Source organism: Anolis carolinensis, unplaced genomic scaffold (assembly GCF_035594765.1).
Source record: "Anolis carolinensis isolate JA03-04 unplaced genomic scaffold, rAnoCar3.1.pri scaffold_9, whole genome shotgun sequence".
Lineage (NCBI taxonomy): Eukaryota > Metazoa > Chordata > Lepidosauria > Squamata > Dactyloidae > Anolis > Anolis carolinensis.
Window position 1 is genome coordinate 1,275,807 of NW_026943820.1, and position 24,342 is coordinate 1,300,148.

A 24,342-nucleotide genomic window follows, 5' to 3' on the forward strand; every position below is an offset into this window, starting at 1 on the left:
CTGCGATTTCTCAGAACTGTCCTTAAACAAAGCCATCGAAGTAATGGATGAAGAGGGAGAGACATGGAGGCCAGGCTGAAAGCAAAGCCAAAAAGGCACGCTCAATGCCAGCGGTTCCTTAGCTTAGAGGAGTCTGTGGCACGATGGAGTCAAGTGCTTGTGATCTATACGCATAATAAAAGTGAAAATATGTATCCCTCCACCACAGACACCCCAGTGTTTTTTTTAACTATAGCTCCCACTACTCAGGAGGCACCAATGGACCTCTCTCCAATGACATTGCAGGTTATAGCGAGCGCCGCCGTGAAGATGTCCAAGAGCCCGGTCAATGTCCTCCACAAACACCATCCTGCCCAAGGAGATAATTTCCTCCTAGATTTTCTGTTTTTCCTCCACCACAGACATTCCTGTGTTTTTTACTATAGTTTCCACTACTCAGGAGACACCAATGGCCCTTCCTCCAATGACATTGCAGGTTATGGCGAGCGCTGTGAAGATGACCAAGAGCCCGGCCAATGTCCTCCACAAACACCACCCTGCCCACCATCCAAGTGAAGGCTTTCAAAGGAGACAATTTCCTACTAGATTTTATGTGTTTCCTCCACCACAGACATCCCAGTGTTTCTTATTATAGCCCCTACTACTCAGGAGACACCAATGGTTCTCCTTCCAATGACATTGAAGGTTATGGCGAGCGCCGTGAAGATGTCCAAGAGCCTGGCCAATGTCCTCCACAGACACCACATTGCCCACCACCCAAGTGAAGGCTTTCATGCGAGGACCGTTTCCTCCTAGATTTTATGTGTTTCATCCACCATTGACAACCCAGTGTTTCCGACTGTCTCAATTGGTGTGGAATTTGCATGACTCCGCCCACTGCCTCTCCATTAACCCTTTCCTACCCTTTCCTATGTCACACAGCAAACAGAGGAATTGATCAGCAATTGAACATACTGGAAAGGTTTGGGGAGGATTCTTCATGTTTTATAGGAGTTTAGGTACTGGGATTTATAGTTCACCTGCAATCTAAACTCCACCAATGATTGACCTGGACCAAACTTGGCACACAGAACCCCCATTACTAACTCAACCTACTGGAGAAGTTTGAGGGGACTAACTAATCTGGCATGATGTTGGTTGCAGTTAATCTACAACCGTATGTACAATTAATCATATGACTTTATAACCCAGGCAACTCCAGGTATCCAAGCTAGTAATAATAATAATAATAATAATAATAATAATAATAATAATAGATGAAGAAAGACCGAGACAAAGGAAAAGAAGAAAAGGAGGAAGAGCTGAAGCAGATCAATGACATTAGGATTCTTCCTCTCTCTCAGAAGCAGTAATCAGACATGTTTTATGATATGTTTTTCTTGGGAGCTCAAACCCAAACAGAACTGCATGTCTCCTGATGCTTTCATCCCGTGGCTTTGCTTACTCATAGGAAACCACCCTCATTCAAGCTTGCAATTAGGGAGCTTAAGGTATCGTATAGAGTACATCAAAATTTCCTGGAAAGACCTGACATTTAGGAAAACAGACATTAGATTGCAGGTTTTTTGAAATGAGTGCAAACATCTGCTATGAGCCAACTCCTGGAGGCTGATTTTCAATTCTAAAGCAACGTTTGAAGTCATGCAGAAAACAGGAGAGATTTAACTTCAAGGTGGGATGAGCTGAAGAGGACTACTCACAACTGGAATACAGTCTAGTTTAACTTTTGCAGAAAATTATCATTCATGGATTTGATTAAAACATTATCTCTAGGAATCTCAAGGTCCTCCAGTGCAATTTTATGATCAACCTCTGCAGGAAGTTGACCATCAACTCATGCTTGAGGACCTAGAAATCTCTCAAGGTCCTCCAGTGCAATTTTATGATCAACCTCTGCTGGATATTGACGATCAAGTCATGCTTGAAGACCTAGAAATCTCTTTAAGAATCTCAAGGTCCTCCAATGCAATTCTATGGTCAACCTCTGCAGGAAGTTGTCCATCAAGTCACGATTGAGGACATAGAAATCTCTTTAGGAATCTCAAGGTCCTCCAGTGCAATTCTATGGTCAACCTCTGCTGGATATTGTCATGTTTAAGACCTAGAGATTCTTAGATAGAACACTTGTGTGTGTGTATGGCTGAATATCAAAATCAGTGGACTCTCCTTTAGAAGTTTTTAAACAGAGTTTGGATGGCTATCTTCTGGGAGTCCTTTAGGTGTGTATTAATGAACAATAGAGAACTGTAGTGGCCTTCATAGTCCCTTCCAACTCTGTGATAGTCCCTGATTCCGCATCAAAAACAAAGGTAGTTGAGAATGATGCTGAAAACTAGTACCGAAAACAACATTGCTCCTTCTGGCTCATACTTCTCTCCATTCTTCTAAAAAATTGCTCTTGGCTTCCATGAGCTTTGTTGTTGGGAGATACAAACAACTTAGATAGGCTCCTTGCTCCCTTTGCCAGGTACATTCCTTTGGAGTAAGTGTTGACTTCGTGATGTGTCTCCTGATTGATAAAACCGAGGAATCCAAGAGTCTTTTTGTTGCCAAAGCCAGATGACTTGAAGAGTCCAGCTCCATCAGAATTTTAAAAATGGGTTGCAGCTGAAATCATTTCCGAACTGTAGGCAGCATTTAGAGGGAACTTTGGATGCTAGGTTGGGAATACGTCATTGTGAAACAACTTGTCATTTAGAAAGAGAGCTCCCAGTGAGATAGAAAAGCCTGGTATAGTCATGTCTAAATAATCCACATCCCCAGAATTGTGTGATGATTCATCACCGGTTGGTATTTGTACAGTTGGCAGTGGTTTCTCAAAGACCGATTTTGCATGAAAAATTCACGCGGAGGTGTTTGTGTTGTGCAGAAAATGGCATTTTGTGTGCAAAAAGGAGATTTCATTCATCCAAAGATTTTTTTCTTTAGAAAAAAGAAACACTTCTGCATGCTCATGAAAATACTTTTTATTCAAGAATACAGAAAACGTGTTTTCTGCATAAACATTTGTATTTTTCCATACAGAATTTTTTTCTGTATGCAAAACTTTTGTATTTTTCTGTACAGAATTTTTCTGTGCAGAAAACATTTGTATTTTTCTGTACATATTTTTTCTGTACACAAAACATTTGTATTTTTCTGCACATAATTTTTTTTCTGTACACAAAACATTTGTATTTTTCTGTACATAATTTTTTCTGTACACAAAATATTTGTATTTTTCTGTACATAATTTTTTCTGTACACAAAATATTTGTATTTTTCTGTACACAATTTTTTCTGTACACAAAACATTTGTATTTTTTTGTACAGATTTTTTTCCGTACACAAAACAGTTGTATTTTCTGTACAGAATTTTTTTCTGTGCAGAAAACATTTGTATTTTTCTGTACATCTCTCTCGATCTTTTTATAAGGAACGCTATCATCCACTCATTTGGAAAACAGGTGTTTCTGGATGATGGTGCCCCGATTCAGCAAAACTAACACGAGAACCACCAGGAAAATCAGAGCGACTCATTAATGACTAAGTAATTGAGCTGATGCTGGAAGCTTCCGTCCATAGTCCAAGGATATTAAAAAACATAAACCCTTATCTTTCCAAGGAGTCGTTTCTGCTGTGCTTAAGAGAAGGGGACTTATTGCACAATTTAATTAGTTTATATCTCATCTATTATAAAACGTAATCATGCATCCTTCGCTGAAAAAAGGCTGGGTTTTCATGTTGCCTTAGCTTTGGTTTTTCACACCAATGGGTCGCAGGTCGGATTCATCCAAACCTCTAATCTTATCACAGGTCTTATGCTGACATGGATTCTACCAACCTTTTTTTTTCATAAGACTTAAGATATAGTATCTACATTAACCCATTGATACCGTGGCCCAGTTTTTTGGGGTGCCTTTTCGGACTAAAATGTTTTGACCTATCTGTATACCTATGGGCTGAGTCATCATTCAGCAGTTGATTGAATGGGCCTACTCTAAGTTTTTTGTTTTCAGCAAGATACATTTTATTTATAGGTTGGGTGCAGAATTAGGCATACTTGCAGTAGACTCATTGGGAACCGGGGTATCTATTTTTATTATCAAATGTAGATGTAACCCTATATATTCCAAATAAAAAACCAACCAATAGTTCTCCTCCCACTCCTCATTTTGATCTCTATCTCCATTTCCATCTATATCCATCTCCATCTCTATCTTCATCTTTCTCATCTCCTTCTATCTCCATCTCCATCACCATCTCCATCTATCTCCATAATCTATCTCCATTTCCATCTCTATCTCCATCTCCACCTATTTCCATCTCCATCTCCATCTCCATCTATCTCAATCTCCATCTCAGTCTATCTCCATTGATCTCTATCTCCATCTCCATTTGCATCTCCATCTCCATCTATGTCAATCTCCATCTCAGTCTATCTCCATCCATCTCTATCTCCGTCTCTATCTCCATCTCCATCTCCATCTATCTCTATCTCCATCTCCATTTGCATCTCCATCTCCATCTATCTCAATCTCCATCTCAGTCTATCTCCATCCATCTCTGTCTATCTCCATCTCCATCTCCATCTGTCTCAATCTCCATCTCAGTCTATCTCCATCCATCTCTATCTCCATCTCTGTCTATCTCCATCTCCATCTGTCTCAATCTCCATCTCAGTCTATCTCCATCCATTTCTATCTCCATCTCCATCTGCATCTCCATCTCAGTCTATCTCTTTCTCCATTTCAATCTCCATCTCTATCTCCATTTCCAACTATCTCCACCTATCTCCTTCTCCCTCTTCCTCTTCCTTTCTTCCTCTTCTTCCTTTTTGGATCATACAGGCAATAACACCCTTTGCATCCCCATGGTTTTGCTATAGCTTTACGTATTCTTACATAACTTCCTTGGTGTCATTGAAAATCTCCTCCCGAAGCACAAAACGATGGCACCTTGTGTATTCTTTTTTTTTTGGTCAAAATAAATATTGATGTTCAAAACCGCAAAGACAAACGTCTCCGCCATAACCTAACAAGTGTGCTTTGCAACCTGTCCAATACTTGGTTCCCTGTGGAGGAAACATCTCCCGTTGCCTGCACTTTTCAAAATGTTTGCTCAAGGATTGCCATAAACCATATGAAATTGAGTGGAGGATGCAATTCAGGTTTGTTTTAGACCAGGTCTTATCTGCACCATATAACCATGATCCAGGGCATAGACACGGGGGATGAGAGAGGGAGCTAGAGAGAGCAATAAAGACTAGGTCATTCCTACCTTGCAACCTCCTGATCGCGTTGGGAGGGAGTAGAAGGGGGAGTTAGGTAATGATTTGTCATCCCGAGAGCCCGGGACAGTAGTTGTCAAACCAACTCTGTTGGAAACCCTAGCTGTGATTGACAGCAGGGTCGTGGGGCCCCTTCCGTCTCTGTTGACAGTAATAATGAGGATTTGTCAAAGCCTAATGGACATGGAAATGCCAGATTACGCCGAGGCCCTCGACTCCTCGTACACCATGTTGGAGTTCGAAAACCTGAGGGTGCTGCCCACAAACTCATCAGGTGAGGAGAGATCTTTGTTCTATGGTCCAAACGTTGGCCTCGTTGGGGTTGTGGAGGTCCAAGGGTGGACGGTGTCACATGGAGATGGAGATGGAGAAGTATTGGGAGGAAGGGGTTGTAATGGAGACGAGGACGGAACATGGAGTGGTATTTGGAAGCTTCATGGACACATGGGATATCCAACCAACGGACACTCTCGGAAAATACAATTCCCCTTCTTTTGTAGGACATCCGTAACTAAATGCTTACCGACATTGATCTGGAGATGTTTGGAGATGGAGAAATATTAGGAGGTGGTAATGCAGCGTAGAAGGAAATATGGAAACATGTGTAGTAGTCGAATTGACAAATAGGTTACCCAACTAATGGATACCCTTGGAAAGGATTATTTTTTCCTACTTCAGATTCGTGACTAAAGGACAATTGAGACTTATTATTCCAAGAAATGAATTGTGTTTAACAAATGGGATACCTAATCAATGGATATTGATCTGGAGATGTTTGGAGATGGAGAAATATTAGAAGGTGGTAATGCAGCCTAGAAGGAAATATGGAAACATGTGTAGTAGTCGAATTGACAAATAGGTTACCTAACTAATGGATACATTTGGAAAGGATTATTTTTTCCTGCTTTGTGGGACCTCTCCAGATTCGTGACTAAAGGACAATTGCGACTTATTATTCCGAGAAATGAATTGTGTTTAATAAATGGGATACCTAATCAATGGATACTCTTGGAAAGTATGAATTTCCCCTCCTTTGTAGGGCACCTGGAGCAAACGGCTTACCTCCATAGATCGCTATTGTTTTGTGACCATACAACTATAGTAGAGTCTCGCTTATCCAACATAAACGGGCAGACAGAACGTTGGATAAGCAAATATGTTGGATAATGAGAGATTAAGGAAAAGCCTATTCAACATCAAATTAGGTTATGATTTTACAAATTAAGCACCAAAACTTCATGTTATACAACAAATTTGACAGAAAAAGTAGTTCAATACACAGTAATGCTATGTAGTAATTACTGTATTTACAAATTTAGCACCAAAAAATCATGATGTATTGAAAACATTGACTACAAAAATGCCTTGGATAATCCAGAACGTTGTATAAGCAAATGTTGGATAAGTGAGACTCTACTGTATCTGAATGTAACATTTGTGATGTCGTATTAGTCCAAGAAAAGAAGTGTACTTGACAAACTGGATCCATTGGTTAATTGATACTTTTGGAAAGTATTATTTTTGCCCCTTTGTAGGTAATCTATAGCGAAATACTACATTCATTGGTATAATTTAGTGACACAATCTGAGTATAATGTTTGTGAGATCATATTATTCCAAGAAATTTATTGGACTTGACAAATGAGATCCATTGGTTAATTGATACTCTTGGAAAGTACATTAATTGGTATAATTTAGCAACCATATCACAGTCTGAGTGTAATGTTTGCGAGGTCGTATTATTCCAAGAAATGGATTGTGTTTCCTACCTTTGCCCATTGCATTCATGACGTGCCGTGGATACATGAAAGGGCAAGAGAGAGAAAGCACTTGTTAATTCAGACTCCTAATTAACTCAATAAATGGGGAACATGGAGGACAGGTGGGTTTGCCTCCCAAACAAATCCATACGATGATTCAAATCTCTTCCTAAGGCCCTTCTCCAGATCTCCCCATTTTCTCAGGTGAGGTTTGACAGGTGTTTCCTTTGGAATCTCTTTGCCCAGCAGATGTGGAGAAAACCTTCTTTGCCAATATTCAAACTTAGTATTCATTAGAGTTGTGCAATCTGGATAAACTGCGAACCGCTTCATGCTTTTAGCGGAGGCTCCGATCCATTTTTTGGGAACCTTGAAAAATCAGGAGGGCAGATATCTGTTTTTGCTCTGGGTTGTTGTATGTTTTCCGGGCTGCATGGCCATGTTCCAGAAGTATTCTCTCCTGACATTTCACCCACATCTATGGCAGGCATCCTCAGAGAGAAACTAAGCAAGGAAGGTTTACATATATCTGTGGAAAGTCCAGGGTGAGAGAAGAACTCTTGTCAGTTGGAGGCCAGTGTGAATGTTGTAGTTAATCACCTTGGTTAGCATTGAATAGCTTCATCTCCTGGCCTCTTCCTGCCTGGGGAAATCCTTTGTTTAGAGTCGTTAGCTGCCCCCTGATTCCCATGTCTGGAATTCCTCTGTTTTCAGAGTGTTGCTTCTTATTTACTGTTCTGATTTTTTGAATTTTTTAATACTGGTAGCCAGATTTTATTTATTTACACCTTTTTTACCCCGCCCTTCTCACCCGCAGGGACTCGGGGCAGCTTACAAAAGTCGGCAAATTACATTGCCCAAAATACATTCAATAAAATGACGACATATCAATAAACAATAAAACAGTATCACGTCAATTAAAACTCTAAATATTCTGATGGCAATTTTTGCCCCTAACAAATTGTAATGGGACCGGAATAAAGACTGGATCACTTTCCTTCCTCGTTCCCAGAACTGAATGAATTGACCGTCAAACCCAACATGATTTTGAAACATCTCCCTGTCTCCATAGAGTTCATCTTGTAGAAACGAGATCCTCGGTGTTCGTAAAGGTGAAGGCTGTTTCAAGTTGGCATGGCCGTATTTGCTGACGGGTTAATGAGTAAACCGCCTTCGCTCAGGAACTCGCTGTTTGGAAATTGGCTTGTTTGTCTTCGGCAAGCACCCTCTCAAACAAATATATATATATATATATATATATATGTCGAAACAGCTTTTAACAATTCAAGCCCCTTCCACACTGCCATATAATGCAGATTATCCACATTATCTGTCTTGAACTGGATTATATGGGTCTACACTGCCAGATAATCCAGTTGAAAGCAAATAAAGGAGATTATCTGCTTTGGTAATCTGGATTATATGGCAGTGTGGAAGGGGCCTAGGTCCCGGTCCATTGCTAGTGAGGGTCCCAGTTTCTCTGGATGTAGATGAACTACAACTCCTACAAATCAAGGTCAATTCCCCGGGGGATCTGTGTGCCAAATGTGTTGAATATATATATATATATATATATATATATATATATATATATCTCCACAAGGATGGATGGATGGATGGACGGACGGATGGATGGACGGATGAATGAACGGACAGGCGGATGGATGGATGGATGGACAGATGGATAGATGGATGGATAGATAGACGAATGAAGGATGGACAGGTGGAGAGACAGTTGGATGGATGGACAGAGACAGATAGATGGAGGGTGGATGGACAGACGGATAGATGCATAGATAGATGGATGGTTAGAAACAGATGGATGATGGAATGATGGACAGATAGATGGACGGACGGACGGATGGACGGATGAATGAATGGACAGGCGGGTGGATGGATGGATGGACAGATGGATAGATGGATGGATAGATAGACGAATAAAGGATGGACAGGTGGAGAGACAGATGGATGGATGGAAAGACAGATGGATGGATGGATGGATGGACAGATGGATAGATGGATTGATAGATGGATGGACAGAGACAGATAGATGGAGGATGGATGGACAGAGACAGATAGATGCATAGATAGATGGATGGTTAGAAACAGATGGATGATGAAATGATGGACAGATAGATGAATGGATGGATGGATGGATGGACAGAAACAGATAGATAGAGGATGGATGCATGTACAGACAGATAGATGGATGGATGGACAGAGACAGATGGATAGATGGATGGACAGATAGACAGATGGATGGATAGATAGATGGATTGACAGAAACAGATAGATAGAGGATGAATGGATGGATGGATGGATAGATGATAGATAGATAGATAGATAGATAGATAGATAGATAGATAGATAGATAGATAGATAGATAGACAAGGAGACCTAGGCCCTTTCCACACTGCCATATAATAGTGTGTGTGGATATTTATGTTGGCTTGCTTATCATCAGATGAATGTCCTCTACACTTGTTGAGTTTGGCATCTTGATACAACAATACACACCCAACCAGCGCTGACCTCCCCAATTCCCTTCCTGGAGGAATGAAGTCATTTGTCTTCTTCTCAGCTGCAACATGTCAAAGTTGGAAAAAGTGGAAAAAACTATGGCATCCCCACCACAAAAGTGTTCTGCAGAGGGAGAAGCTTTGGGGATTTCGGTTTGCACAACAAATGGACAACATCTGTGCTCTTGTTGGGTTGATAAATGGATAACCAGGAGGGGCTTGAGATCCATCCCAGATGAGTTGCAATCTCTTGCCCAAGGGTCCCGTCACATTATGCAATCATTGCATTATCATACTTGGATTTTATGGAATACTAAGATTTGTAGTTTGCTGGGGTGCTAGAGCTCTATCTTCCTATCTGTCTGTCTGTCTGTCTGTCTGTCCATCCATCCATCCATTCATCATCCACCTCTCTGTCCATCCACCAATCCATCCTTCTATCCGTCTGTCCGTCCATCCATTGTCCATCTCTATCTATCTATCTTTCTTTCTTTCTTTCTTTCTTTCTTTCTTTCTTTCTTTCTTTCTTTCTATCTATCCATCCATCCATCTATCTGTCTGTCCACCCATCCATTATCAATCTATCTGTTCCTGTCCATCCATCTATCTATCCATCCATCTATCTGTACATCCATCATCCATCTATCTGTCTCTATCCATCCATCTATCCATCTGTCCATCCATCCAGCATCCATCTTTTCCTGTCCAGCCATCTATCTATCCATCCATCTATCTGTACATCCATCCATCCATCATCCACCTGTCTCTATCCATCCATCTATCCGTCTGTCCATCCATCCATCATCCATCTGTTCCTGTCCATCCATTTATCCGTCTGTCCATGCATCCATCATCCATCTGTTCCTGTCCATCCATCTGTCTCTATCCACCCATCTATCCATCCATCTATCTGTCTGTCCATCCATCCATCCTCCATCCATCCATCATCTATCAATCTGTCTCTGTCCATCCATCTATCAATCCATCTATCCATCTGTCCATCTATCCATCCATCATCCATTGATTTGTCTCTGTCCATACATCTCTCCATCTCTCCATCCATCCATCCATCCAACCTTCATCTGTCTATCTATCCATCTGTCCATTCATCCACCCTCCTGTCCATTCGTTCATCCATCCCTCCATCTATCTATTGATCTATCTACTCTTTTTTTATTTTGGTGCCATTTAGGCTCCATAATTATGTACATCTTCCTCAAACTGTATTTCTTTCTCAGTCTTATCCTTTTTATTGCCTTTCTACTTGGCTGGACGATTGTATTGATTGGAACGGCTTTGACAACTGGCCCATGAGGACCACTTACGAGCATGTTCCTTCTCTTGCCCTTATTCATGTTTGTGTCCATCCCAAAAGGTCAGGGTGACCCTTGGAGAGAATGTCATCCAAGGCCACAGCTGCCGGTGGCCGGTGGAGTGACCAAGTTAAACAAAGACAACTCGCTAGAGTGAAAAATAGACTAAGAAACACATGAGTGAGTGTAGACCAGGCATGGGCCAACTTGGGCCCTCCAGGTGTTTTGGACTCCAACTCCCACCATTCCTAACAGCCGGTAGGCTGTTAGGAATGGTGGGAGTTGAAGTCCAAAACACCTGGAGGGCCCAAGTTGGTCCATGCCTGGTGTAATCTCTGAGTCTGATTTCTTAGGCTGATGTATTTCACATTGCTTCTTTTCCGTTTACGTTGTCCCTTCATGGATCGCCAAACGTTGTCCTTACAGATGTCATTGTTTCGGAGTCGGGCAACGCCGGCTTGATGGTGAACGGCGTCAACTCGTTGTGCTCCATTTGCGGAGACCGGGCGACGGGGAAGCATTACGGGGCCTCCAGTTGCGACGGCTGCAAAGGGTTCTTCCGAAGGAGCGTCCGCAAGAACCACATCTACTCGTGCAGGTAAGGCATTCTACAGAGTTACAGAGTTACCGAGAGGCCATGAGTTCGATTCGGATCGAGCACCTGACTATTAAATAGCCTAGCTCGTTGTTGACCTAAGCAACCTGAAATGTAGTTGCATCTGTCGAGTAGGAAAATTTAGGTACCGCTTTATGCGGGGAGGCTAATTTAACTAATTTATGTCACCATTCGGATTGAGCGCCCGACCATTAAATAGCCTAGCTTGTTGTTGACCCAAGCAACCCAAAAGATAGTTGTATCTGTCGAGTAGGAAATTTAGGTACCGCTTTATGCGGGGAGGCTAATTTAACTAATTTATGTCACCATTCAGATTGAACGCCTGACTATTCAATAGCCTAGCTCGTTGTTGACCTAAGCAACCCGAAAGATAGTTGCATCTGTCAAGTAGGAAATATAGGTACCGCTTTATGTTGGGAGGCTAATTTAACTAATTTATGTCACCATTCGGATTGAGCGCCCGACTATTATATAGCCTAGCTCGTTGTTGACCTAAGCAACCCGAAAGATAGTTAGGTTAGTTTAGGTACCGCTTTATGCAGGGAGGCTAATTTAACCAATTTACGACACCATAAAAATCATCCAGCAGTGTGCAGAAAGGAACGAGGAAGCATTCCATCAAGGACTCGGTGTCACAGTGGATAATGAAGCAGCAGCTCCACCTTGTGGCTGGAATTGAGCATACCCTCATGAAGTCGGAAGCTGGAAAATGTTAAATTGCCTCTGTTGTCTGTCTATATATGTTGTATGTTTTAATACCGCGTTGTGTTTTTTCGGCTGCTGTGTATATATTATTATTGGTTTTTATTATTGTTCTTTGATGTTTCATATTTTATTTTATCATTGTTTTGTATCTGATTTTGCTGTAAGCCGCCCCGAGTCCCCTTCGGGGGAGATGGAGGCGGGATATAAATAAACTTATTATTATTATTATTATTATTATTATTATTATTATTATTATTATTATTATGTTTAACGGCATTGAATGTTTGCCATGTAGATGTACATTGTGATCTGCCCTGGGTGAGAAAGAAAAGCGGGATATAAATACCGTAAATAAATAAATACAGTGTAGATGCACCTCTGTAGTGACCTCTTTTTCTGCGTATTTTCCTCTCGTTTTGATCCAGGTTCAGCCGGCAGTGCGTCATAGACAAAGACAAGAGGAACCAGTGTCGCTACTGCCGGTTGAAGAAATGCTTCCGGGCAGGAATGAAGAAAGAAGGTAAGGGGCCCAAAAGCAACCTGCTCGGGAGTGTCTACATTGTAGAATAAATGCGGTTTGAGCCTACTTTACCTGCCATGGCTCCGTGCTATGGAATCTTCAGAGTTGTAGTTTGGTGAGTCACCAGAAGAAGTTTATCAGGGACCCTTCTACACTGCCATATAACATCCAGATTATTATCTGCTTTGATAATCCTGAAATGCCCAAATTTGAATGCTGGTGGGGTTGGGGGGGATTGATTTTGCCATTTGGGAGTTGTAGTTGCTGGGATTTATAGTTCACCTACACTCAAAGAACATTCTGAACTCCACCAACGATGGAACTGAACTAAATTTGGCACACAGAACTCCAACAGAAAATACTAGAAGGGTTTGGTGGGCATTGACCTTAAGTTTAAGAGTTGTAGTTCACCTACATCCAGAGAGTACTGTGGACTCCAAACAATGATGGATCTGGACCAAACTTGGCACGGATACTCAATATGCCCATATGTGAACACTGGTGGAGTTTGAAGAAAATAGACCTTGGCATTTGGGAGTTGTAGTTGCTGGGATTTATAGTTCCCCTACAATCAAAGAGCATTCTGAATCCTACCAACGATAGAATTGGGCCAAACTGTCGTGATACAGCCGCCTCTTAAAGAGCCACACACACAATAAAAGTTCTTAAATGTTTATTAAATGATGTTTTAAACTCAAATACCTCCTACATAGAATCCCCATGAGAGGCGGAGAGATCTTCATCCTTCTCTGCCAAAGAGGTTCCCAAGACAATCAGAAATATATATATATTTGATGGTCTTTGTTGACCCCTCTGACCCCCCTTTTGTGACCCCCTCGGGGGTCCTGACCCCCAGGTTGAGAAACGTTATTCTACGGTGTAGATGAACCCTTCATTGTTTGAATAGTCGCTTTGGATGTGAAAGGCAGGCATTGATGCCAGACGAGTGTGTTTGTGACTCACGCGGAGTTCCACATCAGCACATTCCTCTCCGGCATGGTTTTATGACGGCGAGGCTGAATCACCGGCAACGTCTGCTGAGCAGAACAGTTTCTCATTGAGACGTGTGTAGGATGCGCAGACGATGCCATCTTGACATCACCGTCTTCTTGGGGTGCATCTACACTGCAGTTTGACTCCACTTTAATTCCAGGACTCAATGCAACGGGAGGTGTTCTTGCTCAATTTGGCAGATCAGGCTAAACAAATTATTCCAAGCTACGGCTCGCATGAATCCAGAGCATGGCACCTAAAGTGGTGTCAAACTCTATCCATTCCACACTGTACAATTACCCTTGGCTATATATTTATGTCCTTTTAGCATGCACAAGGAAATATTACAAATGTAAGTATTACTTTTCTGGGTGTTGCTTCCCATTCGCCGACCGGTTTCACTTTTCCATAGTTGTCTCCCACATGGTGACGGGCGACTTCAATTTGAATCGCTATTGTCCTCTGTGAAGAGCTATGAACATCTAAGGCTCTTTCAGGCAGGGTGAAATCTTTTTATCCCACCGCTGCCACCACTTTGTGAGGAAGCTAATAACAGCTGTCACCAATTTGTAAAGATACAACCACCAAAGACTCAGAGAGGAGACCTTTTACTTTTCTTTCTTTCTTCTTCTTATTCACTTGGTTTATAATATATGTGACAGAGGCTTAGATGTTGGAGGAACAATAACAAGTTTATTCAGGCATAGTGGTTACAATATTGTTTCTCACTTGGAGGTATTTTTATCAACAGTTACAATACCAGAATGAGATGAGTCAAACTCTCTAAATTGTCACTTCTTTTACCTAAAGTAGTTAGAACTTCTTTCTCTGCTACTTTTAAACAGCAGTCACCCCTGTAATATACAATCACAGATTCTCTGTTCCTTACCAGGACACAGACTACATTAAATAAGTCACCAAACTTATTTTAAACTAACTCAAAATGAACAATTGAGTCCCCTTGATCCCCTCATCCTAGGATCAATCTTCCCTGTGCCTCATCAGAGCACAGACCGACCTCTTTTTTAAAACTCTGCACTTCTTCAACAAAACAGCAGTTGGCTCCGCCTACTTCTCCATGGCAACCAGCCTCTGAGTGCTGAGATGCAATAACTGTAATACTTACACTTTTAAAACACAAACACACAATTAAACATATCATCTGTAAACCAAAAATTCGTGCTTCATTACATCCTCCAATATGTTGTCATACTTAAAAGAATGGGAGTTTGGGAGATCTAGCTTGCATCTATACTATGGAAAGAGTGCAGTTTGATAATAATAATAATAATAATAATAATAATAATAATAATAATAATAATACTTTATTTATATACCGCCCTATCTCCCGGATGGGACTCAGGGCGGTTTACAGTCATAAAAGCAACACAACATTACATAACGACATAACACACATTATTAAACAAGGTAAAATAGGACAATTATAACGATAAATCACACTTACATGACCAGTTACATAACCAATTGAACTGCCATGGCTCAAGTCTATGGAAAAATAGGAAGAACTTCCTCACTGTGAGAGCTGTTCACCAGTGGAACTCTCTGCTCCGGACTGTAGAGGAGGCTCCTTCTTTAAAGGCTGGATGGCCATTTGTTGGGGGTGCTTTGAATACAATTCCTGCTTCTTGGCAGAATGGGGTTGGACTGGATGGTCCACGAGGTCTCTTCCAACTCTTATCTCTCTATATAAAAAATGTAATGTGTGTTTTTCCCATGGAGTAAACAACAAAACCACTGAACCAAATCACACCAAGTTTGGCCACAAAAGACATAGACATTTATTGTGTCTTTCAATAAAAAAACCTAGAAAACTAAAGTCCAAATTACAGAGGACGAGGAAGAGCCGTTCTCCCCCTGGCTGCCAGTCAAAAGGGTAGGTCCCACCCCTTTAGGCCCCGCCCCCTTCATGTCAGCCTCAATGGCGCCCGGGGGACAGGCAGGGTTCTACTTAGGCCTCTGCCACACTGCCTATAAAATACAGGAAATAATATATACTAACTACCACCAATTCCTCAATACTTTATTCCCCATACCACCACACTTCGCCACAGCAACACGTGGCCGGGCAGAGCGAGTGATTCTATGATTCTGTGTTCTAACCACACATAAATACAACACCCGATCATATAAACACAAGATACACAGATAGTGGGCTCCCTTCGTGCTGCTATTAGCAACACACCCCTTGGAGAGCAAAAAGGTTGCATTCATCTCCAGCGTGGTTTTATGGCACGTGTATCTCGGCCAATTTCCTTTCGTGCTGATAATTCACGATGTTCTCAAGATGCTTTGGGCTTTATCAGAGGAAGGCTGGAAAGGCCTTGACTTTGCCGAGAATAGTTAATATTTTACCTTCTCTCAAAAGCAAGTGATTATTAGGTAATGAACGTAATGCAATTTGTTTCTGGTGCTACAGATCTCAGGGTTCCATAGCTTTGAGCCATGGCAGTTAGAGAAGGGTCAGGTTGCCTTCGTTCTAGATGGTATTTTTAGGAGGAACCCAAAAGCATGTGTTGACGTGGGTTCGGATGATCATGAAAGGGCCCATTGAGGCTCCTCGTAGGACTTGTGTAGCCGGTTGTAAAATGCTTGGAGGAAATTACAGTTTACACATTGCTTCACGGTGTGGACAGGACGGTGGGAGGTGGGACATGGAAGGACCTTGACCTATGTTGATGCCGAGTCAGAACCCAACAAAAGGGCCGATGTGCCGCCAATCGTCCTTTTTCTGGTCTGTTTTGATTGGCGAGGAGCAAACCTCTCCTCCTTTCTGATGCAACCAACTCAGGTGGAAAATTGAATACAAAGGGGTGCATCCACACTGTAGAATTAATGCAGTTTGAGACTACTTGGACTGCAATGGTTCAATGCTATGGAGTCGTGAGAGTTGTAGTTGTCTAAGGACTAATGTTGTTTGACACTACTTGGACTGCAGTGGTTCAATGCTATGGAATTGTGAGAGCTGTAGTTGTCTAAGGACTAATGTTTGATTCTACTTGGACTGCAATGGTTCAATGCTATGGAATTGTGAGAGCTGTAGTTGTCTAAGGACTAATGTTGTTTGACACTACTTGGACTGCAATGGTTCAATGCTATGGAATTGTGAGAGTTGTAGTTGTCTAAGGACTAATGCTGTTTGACACTACTTGGACTGCAATGGTTCAATGCTATCTAATCGTGAGAACATCCCATTAATTATCATAGATGTATAGTTACGCATTCAGAACCATTGCAGATGAGCAATCATGGACCAAGAATGGACATCACGGTTGTTCATGTTCTGTGTTCTGTGGTGATATCCAGTTCAGGAATGGTTTGGGCTTGTGTAGCATGGCTCTATTGGTGGATAGGACATGAACCCAAGGCAACATGTGGTCCATTCTTCCCTTTGTGTCTCCGGTAAGCTGTGCAGAACGAGCGCGACAGGATCAGCATCCGGAGAAGCAGCTACGAGGACAACGGGGCCCTCTCCATCACCATCCTGACCCAAGCGGAAGCGATGGCACAGCAGGTAGGCAAGGAGAAAGCCAGAAGTTCAGCTGAAGCCTTCAGGTCATTTAGGACTTGTTCCTAAGAATGCTAGAGATCCAGCATGGCATAGTCCTGCGAGGCTGTTGGTGATCCACGTTGTGTCTTGTAACTTCTGGTGGAAGCACACCATAGCATTGCCTGGAGGACCTACACATTACTTCTTAGGGACAACATATTTTGTCTGGTACGGGTGGGTGAAACCACAGGCACCGGCCCCACTGATATGGGGTCATATTGTAATAAACCTTCCTCAAACTCCAGCGTTCCCCATTTATGGAGAGCAATACTTGGTCCTACTTTTGGTTTGCAAGCGTGGATTTCCTTGTGTCAAAGACTTGTAGTCTATTGCCACCTGCTGGAACACGGGATTATTTCCCATTCGGCACATTACAAATAAGCTACACCATTGTGTATAATATATATTGTATATGACACCAAGAGTATGTGTATGATAGTGACAGAGGGGTGGGTCATACCTGGATATTGTTTGATTCCAACTCCATCTAACAACATTGAGAAGGTCACAGTGTTCTCTCTATAGCATGCATGGACAAACTTCAGTCCTCCAGGTGTTTTGGACTCCAACTACAATTCCTAGGAATTGTGGGAGTTCAAGTCCAAAACACCTGGAGGGCCCAAGTTCACCCATCCCTCCCCTAGAGAGTAATAAATGGTGGAAAGGAAATAAAAGGGGAGATACCATACTTTGTGGTGGAAGGGAGCTATATAAAGTAGTTGTTCTTACTGTTCAGGTATGGCTTGTTCTTCAACTCCCATTATTTGGAGCCAGCAGGACATTAACTTGAGGAAGGTTGAGTTAATGGTCATCACGTTGGCTTTGAATGATGGACATCCAATGAATGAGAGACCTCCAAGTTGTCCTTATCACCAACATCCTTACTCAGGTCTTGCAAACTCAAGGCAACTATGGCTTCCATGACATGGTCCACCATCTGTAGTCCTCCTCTTCTCCTGCTGTCTTTTCTACTGAACAATGATATGGTCAATGTACAACAGCCTCAATTGGGTCATCTTCTATGGAGCATTAAAATACTCTGTATTGTTATTCTTTCTTCTAGTACTCAGCTCTCCGTCCCGTCCACAGCGCTGACATTGCCATGAAGAAGATTGCCACCATCAATGATGTGTGCGAGTCCATGAAGCAGCAGCTCTTGATTCTCGTCGAGTGGGCCAAATATATCCCAGCATTCTGTGAGCTTCCCTTGGATGACCAGGTGAGAAAGAGTCAACTTGAGTTCACAGAACTTGCTTTCCAGTCAAGTGGGGTCAAATAGTAGTGTGGATCACACCAATGACAAGCCACCACTGCTGTGACTCAATCCTTGTCCTTAGATGGTTATCAAGCAAGGCTAAACCCCTTGATGCCAATTTCAACCCATGTTTGAAATAGGACATCATTGTTTTTCTTCTCTCTTGGATATTCACAGGTTGCTTTGCTGAGAGCCCACGCAGGAGAGCATTTACTACTGGGAGTTGCAAAGAGGTCTCTACCATACACCGATTTTCTATTATTAGGTAAGAACTAACTTCAGTTTGAGCACCAAAAGTCCTACATTTTGTCCTCACATTCATACGATATTATGAAAAGAAGTCAGGAAAGATCCAACCTATTTGATGACCATCTACTCACACCAGCCTAAAATATTTTCCCTATGAGCTCTTCTTGCACACTGTTCCTCAACTTCTGATCCTTTAGGTGTTTTGGATATCACTGCTCCAGATCTCAGTTTATTATCTGAGATGACCATAGTTTCCATGAGATGAAGCCCAAAATATCTGGAGGACCAAAGTTTGAGAACCACTGCTGTAGTACAATGTCCACTTTTGAAGAGGTCCTAGCAGATACTTCTTGGAAGTCTACAAACAGACCATATACTATGTCCTCTATCTTCCTCTTTTTTGCAGGGAATGACTTCATTATCCCAATGCAGTGCCCAGAACTAGAAATCGCCCGTGTAGCTACCAGGATCTTGGACGAACTGGTGAAACCTCTCCGAGAAATCCAGATTGACGAGAACGAATATGCTTGCCTCAAAGCCATTGTCTTCTTTGACCCAGGTAGCGCTCTCTGGAAGAGTATATTGGCAAGAGGTTTCCACCCAAGATATTAATGCTAGTGAAAGGATATGAAAGGAGCATGTCAACCCATCACTACTATGAGGAATAGTCTAAGCCAGATGTTGACAAAGTACAAATCAATAGGACTCCAACGTAGCATCCAAGTATGAGCATGCTGAGGTCTTGTTTATGGTAGCAAATACCACTTCAAGGAATTTTTAGGTTTTCTGGGATCATTTTATGGTCCATTCTACTTGAAGTCTACGGTAGTCTTACTGGAGGATGTAGACATTCATAGAGAGGTCTTCTCTCCAAAAATCTCTAGGTCTTCCAGCATGAATGGAGGAAGTTGTCCATACAGTCACACTGGAGGACCTTGAGGTTCTGGAGAAAATAGTTTAATCAAATCCATGGACCATCAAATCCACAAAAATCTTTTAACATGCAAAATACAGAAGATAATCTCACATTATTTATTTGTAGTTATCAAATCCTACCGTGGTTATCTTCTTGGGTTTTTCACAAAGTCTATAAAAGGTTTCCATTCTTCTTGTAGATTCCGCAAATTCGTTTGCTGTAGGGCTATAGGTAATTTGGGTTGTTGTGTGTTTTCCGGGCTGTATGAAGCATTATCCAGAAGCATTCTCTCCTGACGTTTCATCCACATCTATGGCAGGCATCCTCAGAGGTTGTGAAGTATATTGGAAACTGAGCAAGGGAGGTTACTGTATATACTCGAGTTTTTCAGCCTTTTTTTTAAGACTGAAAAAGCCCCCCTCGGCTTATACTCAGGTGAGGGTCCTGGTTGTCTTATATTTGGGTCGGCTTATACTTGAGAATATATGGTGCATTTATTATTTTTCTCTATTATTATTGGCATTACTACAGTTATAATTTTTCTCTATTATTATTGGCTTTACTACAGTTATTATTTTTCTCTATTATTGTTGCTACTATTACATTTATTTCACTCTATTTTTATTATTATTATTAATACATTTATTATTTCACTCTGATCTCATTATTATTATTGCATTTATTATTTTACTCTATTTATTATTACATGTATTATTTTCCTGTATTTATTATTATTATTATGACATGTATTATTTTACTCTATTATTATTAAAAGGATACATAAGCACATTTACATTGAAGAAGATGAGAATAACAATTTGATCAGAGTCGGACAGTCTTATCTTAAATTAGAGCTTTATGTAAATATTCAAAAACATTTAACCTACTGAGGCCTCAATTAATGTAATTTTATTGGTGTCTATTTTTATTTCTGAAATTTACCACCCTCGGCTTATACTGGAGTCAATGTTTTCCCAGTGTTTTTGTGGTAAAATTAGGTGCCTAGGCTTATATTCGGGTCGGCTTATACTCAAGTATATACGGTAATTTGTCAGTCTCTGCTATTTCTAAGACTTGCAATCCCGTCCTCTGTCATTGGTGTAGAAGTGTCTATGAATATGAGAATGCTGATGTTGCCATCATCTTCCCTCCTTCTCTAACCCAGATTGCAAGGGTCTGAGTGAGCCCAGCAAAGTGAAGAACATGCGTTTCCAGGTCCAGGTGAACTTGGAAGACTACATCAACGACCGGCAGTACGACTCCCGGGGCAGGTTCAGCGACATCCTCCTCCTCTTGCCCCCCCTCCAGAGCATCACTTGGCAGATGATCGAGCAAGTCCAGTTTGTCAAGCTCTTCGGAGTGGCGAGGATCGACAGCTTGCTGCAGGAGATGCTCCTGGGAGGTACTGAACTATTCCTTGTCGATCTCTATTCCTTGAAGGTCTCCAAAAGGCATGGGCCAAGGACAGAAGACCATATCAAGTTGTGTGTTGTAGCAGATGCATTTTAGCACCACTTCATCTGCTATGACTCAATGTTATGGAATCCTGGGACTTGTAGTTGGTGAGCCACCAGCCACACTTGGGCAGAGAAGGTTCAAGGCTTTGAGGAACCACAACTCCCATGATTCCATGTCACAGCCATGTCAAGGACACCCAAGGTAGCCAAGGCTCACTTCACTCCAGTTGGTTTTCCTTTCTTTTGTGCAGGAACATCCATGGACGTCTCGCAGTATCAGTCGGGGCCTTCCAGCCTCAATTTAGAACCTCTTCCAGGACACATTGTGATGCCCAGCAACATTGGCTCTGTCATCCACACCATTTCAGTCTGTAGGTATCCAGCTCCATATTGTTTCACTAAGAAACTGGTCCAACTGTTGAGCTATTTCTGCAAAGGGAAAATCCTGCAGTCCAAATATGACTGGTTAATATGAGAGACACTCAAAGTGATTGTTGTTGTTGTCAAAACTTCGAAAAATTCCCTAAAATCATTAGATGTATGAATATTTCTGAAACTTGGGGAAAATGATCCCCTGCTATCTTGTTTCATTGTATAGAAAATTCAAAGAGATAGCTCTTGTAGTTTTTTTTAAATGTTGGTTATAAAAAAATTGAAAATTCCTGAAAAATCAGTGGATAAGTGAAACCTTCTGAAACTTGGTGGACTCACAGTGGTGAATGTGTTCTACCATTAGAGCAAATTTCACCCCAATAGCTGTAAAAATGACGGAGGAAGGGGCCGAAAAACAGAACGGAAAAGTAACGAAATTCCGTTCCTCTAAGTTATAGTAACGAAATTTTCACTAACTATACTTTAGAAACACTTTAGAAACGAAACGAAATTTCGTTACTCTACGTCATAGTCACTAAATTTTCATTAACAATACTTTAGAAACACTTTAGAAACGAAATGAGATTTCATTCCTCTATGTTATAGTCCTGAAATTTTCACTAAGTATACTTTAGAAACACTTTAGAAACGAAATGAAATTTCATTCCTCTACGTTATAGTCACTAACTATACTTTAGAAACACTTTAGAAACGGAATGAAATTTCGTTCCTCTACGTTATAGTCACAAAATTTTCACTAAAGATACTTTAGAAACACTAGAAACGAAACTCCCACGCCCCCTAATTTTGTAATGACTTTTGCAAAAAAATTATTGATGGCAAACATTTATTGTTTACCTCTTATTGTTTTTCTCCTCCGTAGCTTCTCCGGAAACGTCCCTTCCGTCTCCTTCCACCAGCACAGGAAGCGAAGATTACAAGCTCGGCCCAAACCCGGTAGCTGAAGTCTCGACGACGCTTTTGCCGCAGGCTGTTATACCGAAGCAGGAAATCCTATGAAGAAGGAAGCTCAAACACCCCTCTTTGAGTTACCATCATATCTCTTCAACTCAACCAACCTCCTTACCTTGAAGCCAATTGTCTATGAAACCCTTTTGTTTAACAAAATGAGAAATTTGGATACTCTACTTTTCCCTCCAGTTTCACAACATGTTTTTGCTTAAGTGAAATTATTAATGTATGCATGCACTTTCACTGGGGTTAGGAACACAGTGAAGACCACGAATAAAGAAATTGCAATGTTTCCACCTCTCTAAGAAGTTCTAGGTCTTCCTCCATGACTATGATAGACCTCCATTGGAAGGTGACCAGTGACCACAGAATCACGTTGGAGAAGAAAGAGGTTCAAGAGCGGTTCTCTTTCGAAATTTCTTGGCCTTCCAACATGACCAGATGTTAGGTTCTCTTCTTCCAGTTGTGCTGTGGGTAAGTCTTCCCCAGGAGAAAGCACCAAGAAACACGCTGGTAGATTCCAACAGGTTTTTATTGTACAGAATACCATAATCTTCTCTGTAGCCCATTTATATAGGGGCTCTCACATGCCAAAGTGTAATTGAGGTTTTATGGCTGGGCAGTTTTATGGCTGGCACCTGTTCTTTGTCAGAAAGCACCAAGACACATGCTGGTAGATTCCAACAGGCTTTATTGTACAGAATACCAGAATCTTCTCTATAGCCCATTTATATAGGGGCTCTCACATACCAGAGGGTAATTGAGGTTTTATGGCTGGCCCGTTTTATGGCTGGGATCTGTTCTTTGTCAGCGCTTGCTCTGTGTCCGGAGATGTCAAAGATCGGAGATCATGACAGGGACCCATCACACGTCAATCTGCTCAAATAGCACAGTTCGAGATTCATTGTTGTAGTCGTAACAGAAGTAGTGATTATAATATAACAACATGTAATACATGTTTGTTAGGTTCTCTTCTTCCAGTTGTGCTGTGGGTAAGTCTTCCACCAGAAGAAAGCACCAAGACACACGCTGGTAGATTCCAACAGGTTTTATTGTACAGAATACCAGAACCTTCTCTGTAGCCCATTTATATAGGGGCTCTCACATACCAAAGGGTAATTGAGGTTTTATGGCTGGGATCTGTTCTTTGTCAGCGCTTGCTCTGTGTCCGGAGATGTCAAAGATCGGAGATCATGACACCAGAGAAAGTCAAACTGGAGGATCTAGAGAACGCTCATGAGCATGCTCTACACTAAAAACATGCCCGTATCTGGTTTATTTCCTATTACACTCCCATCTGTTGTGTAGTTATTATTTGGTGATAATCCGAAAGAGAGAAAATGAGTTCCACGCAGAGCAACCAAACCCAAATGTGATCACGATAGGCCCCATATTTCTTCTTATTCATAGGTTTCCATTGTTTGAAATGCATGTTATGACACAGAGTCAAGGTTTTCCTTTAAGAGCTGTTTGACCATTTTGAAAAGCTGTCAGCTATTTCCAAAATAAATACATGCTCCACTCAAGAGTAAATAAAGTCGCAAAACTATCGTTATTTAATTAAATTTTATTGGCGTATATATAAGAGTTAAAGTATAATGAAAGAGTGAGAACAAGGTTTGTTGATAAAGGGTAGAAAAAATAAGAGATATACAGTAGAGTCTAACTTATCCAACGTAAATGGGCTGGCAGAATGTTGGATAAGCGAATATGTTGGATAATAAGGAGGGATTAAGGAAAAGCCTATTAAACATCAAATTAGGTTATGATTTTACAAATTAAGCACCAAAACATCATGTTATACCACAAATTTGACAGAAAAAGTAGTTCAATAGGCAGTAATTCTATGTAGTAATTA

General features: G+C 41.4%; 2 protein-coding genes across 2 annotated transcripts in view; one reads left to right on the plus strand and one right to left on the minus strand.

The window, feature by feature from the left end:
* Positions 1 to 24,342, minus strand: part of kcng4 (potassium voltage-gated channel modifier subfamily G member 4) — a 383,395-nt gene that overhangs the window by 257,498 nt on the left and 101,555 nt on the right. The gene's annotated exons all lie outside the window — the stretch shown is intronic.
* On the plus strand, positions 5,280 to 22,776 carry LOC100567028 (hepatocyte nuclear factor 4-beta). Its single transcript, XM_008121899.3, has 10 exons — positions 5,280 to 5,543; positions 11,288 to 11,459; positions 12,608 to 12,702; positions 17,121 to 17,227; positions 18,327 to 18,482; positions 18,696 to 18,783; positions 19,174 to 19,326; positions 20,849 to 21,085; positions 21,392 to 21,511; positions 22,396 to 22,776. Exons 1-10 carry the CDS (start codon positions 5,426 to 5,428, stop codon positions 22,530 to 22,532), a joined length of 1,383 nt encoding a protein of 460 aa, XP_008120106.1. The 5' UTR covers positions 5,280 to 5,425; the 3' UTR covers positions 22,533 to 22,776.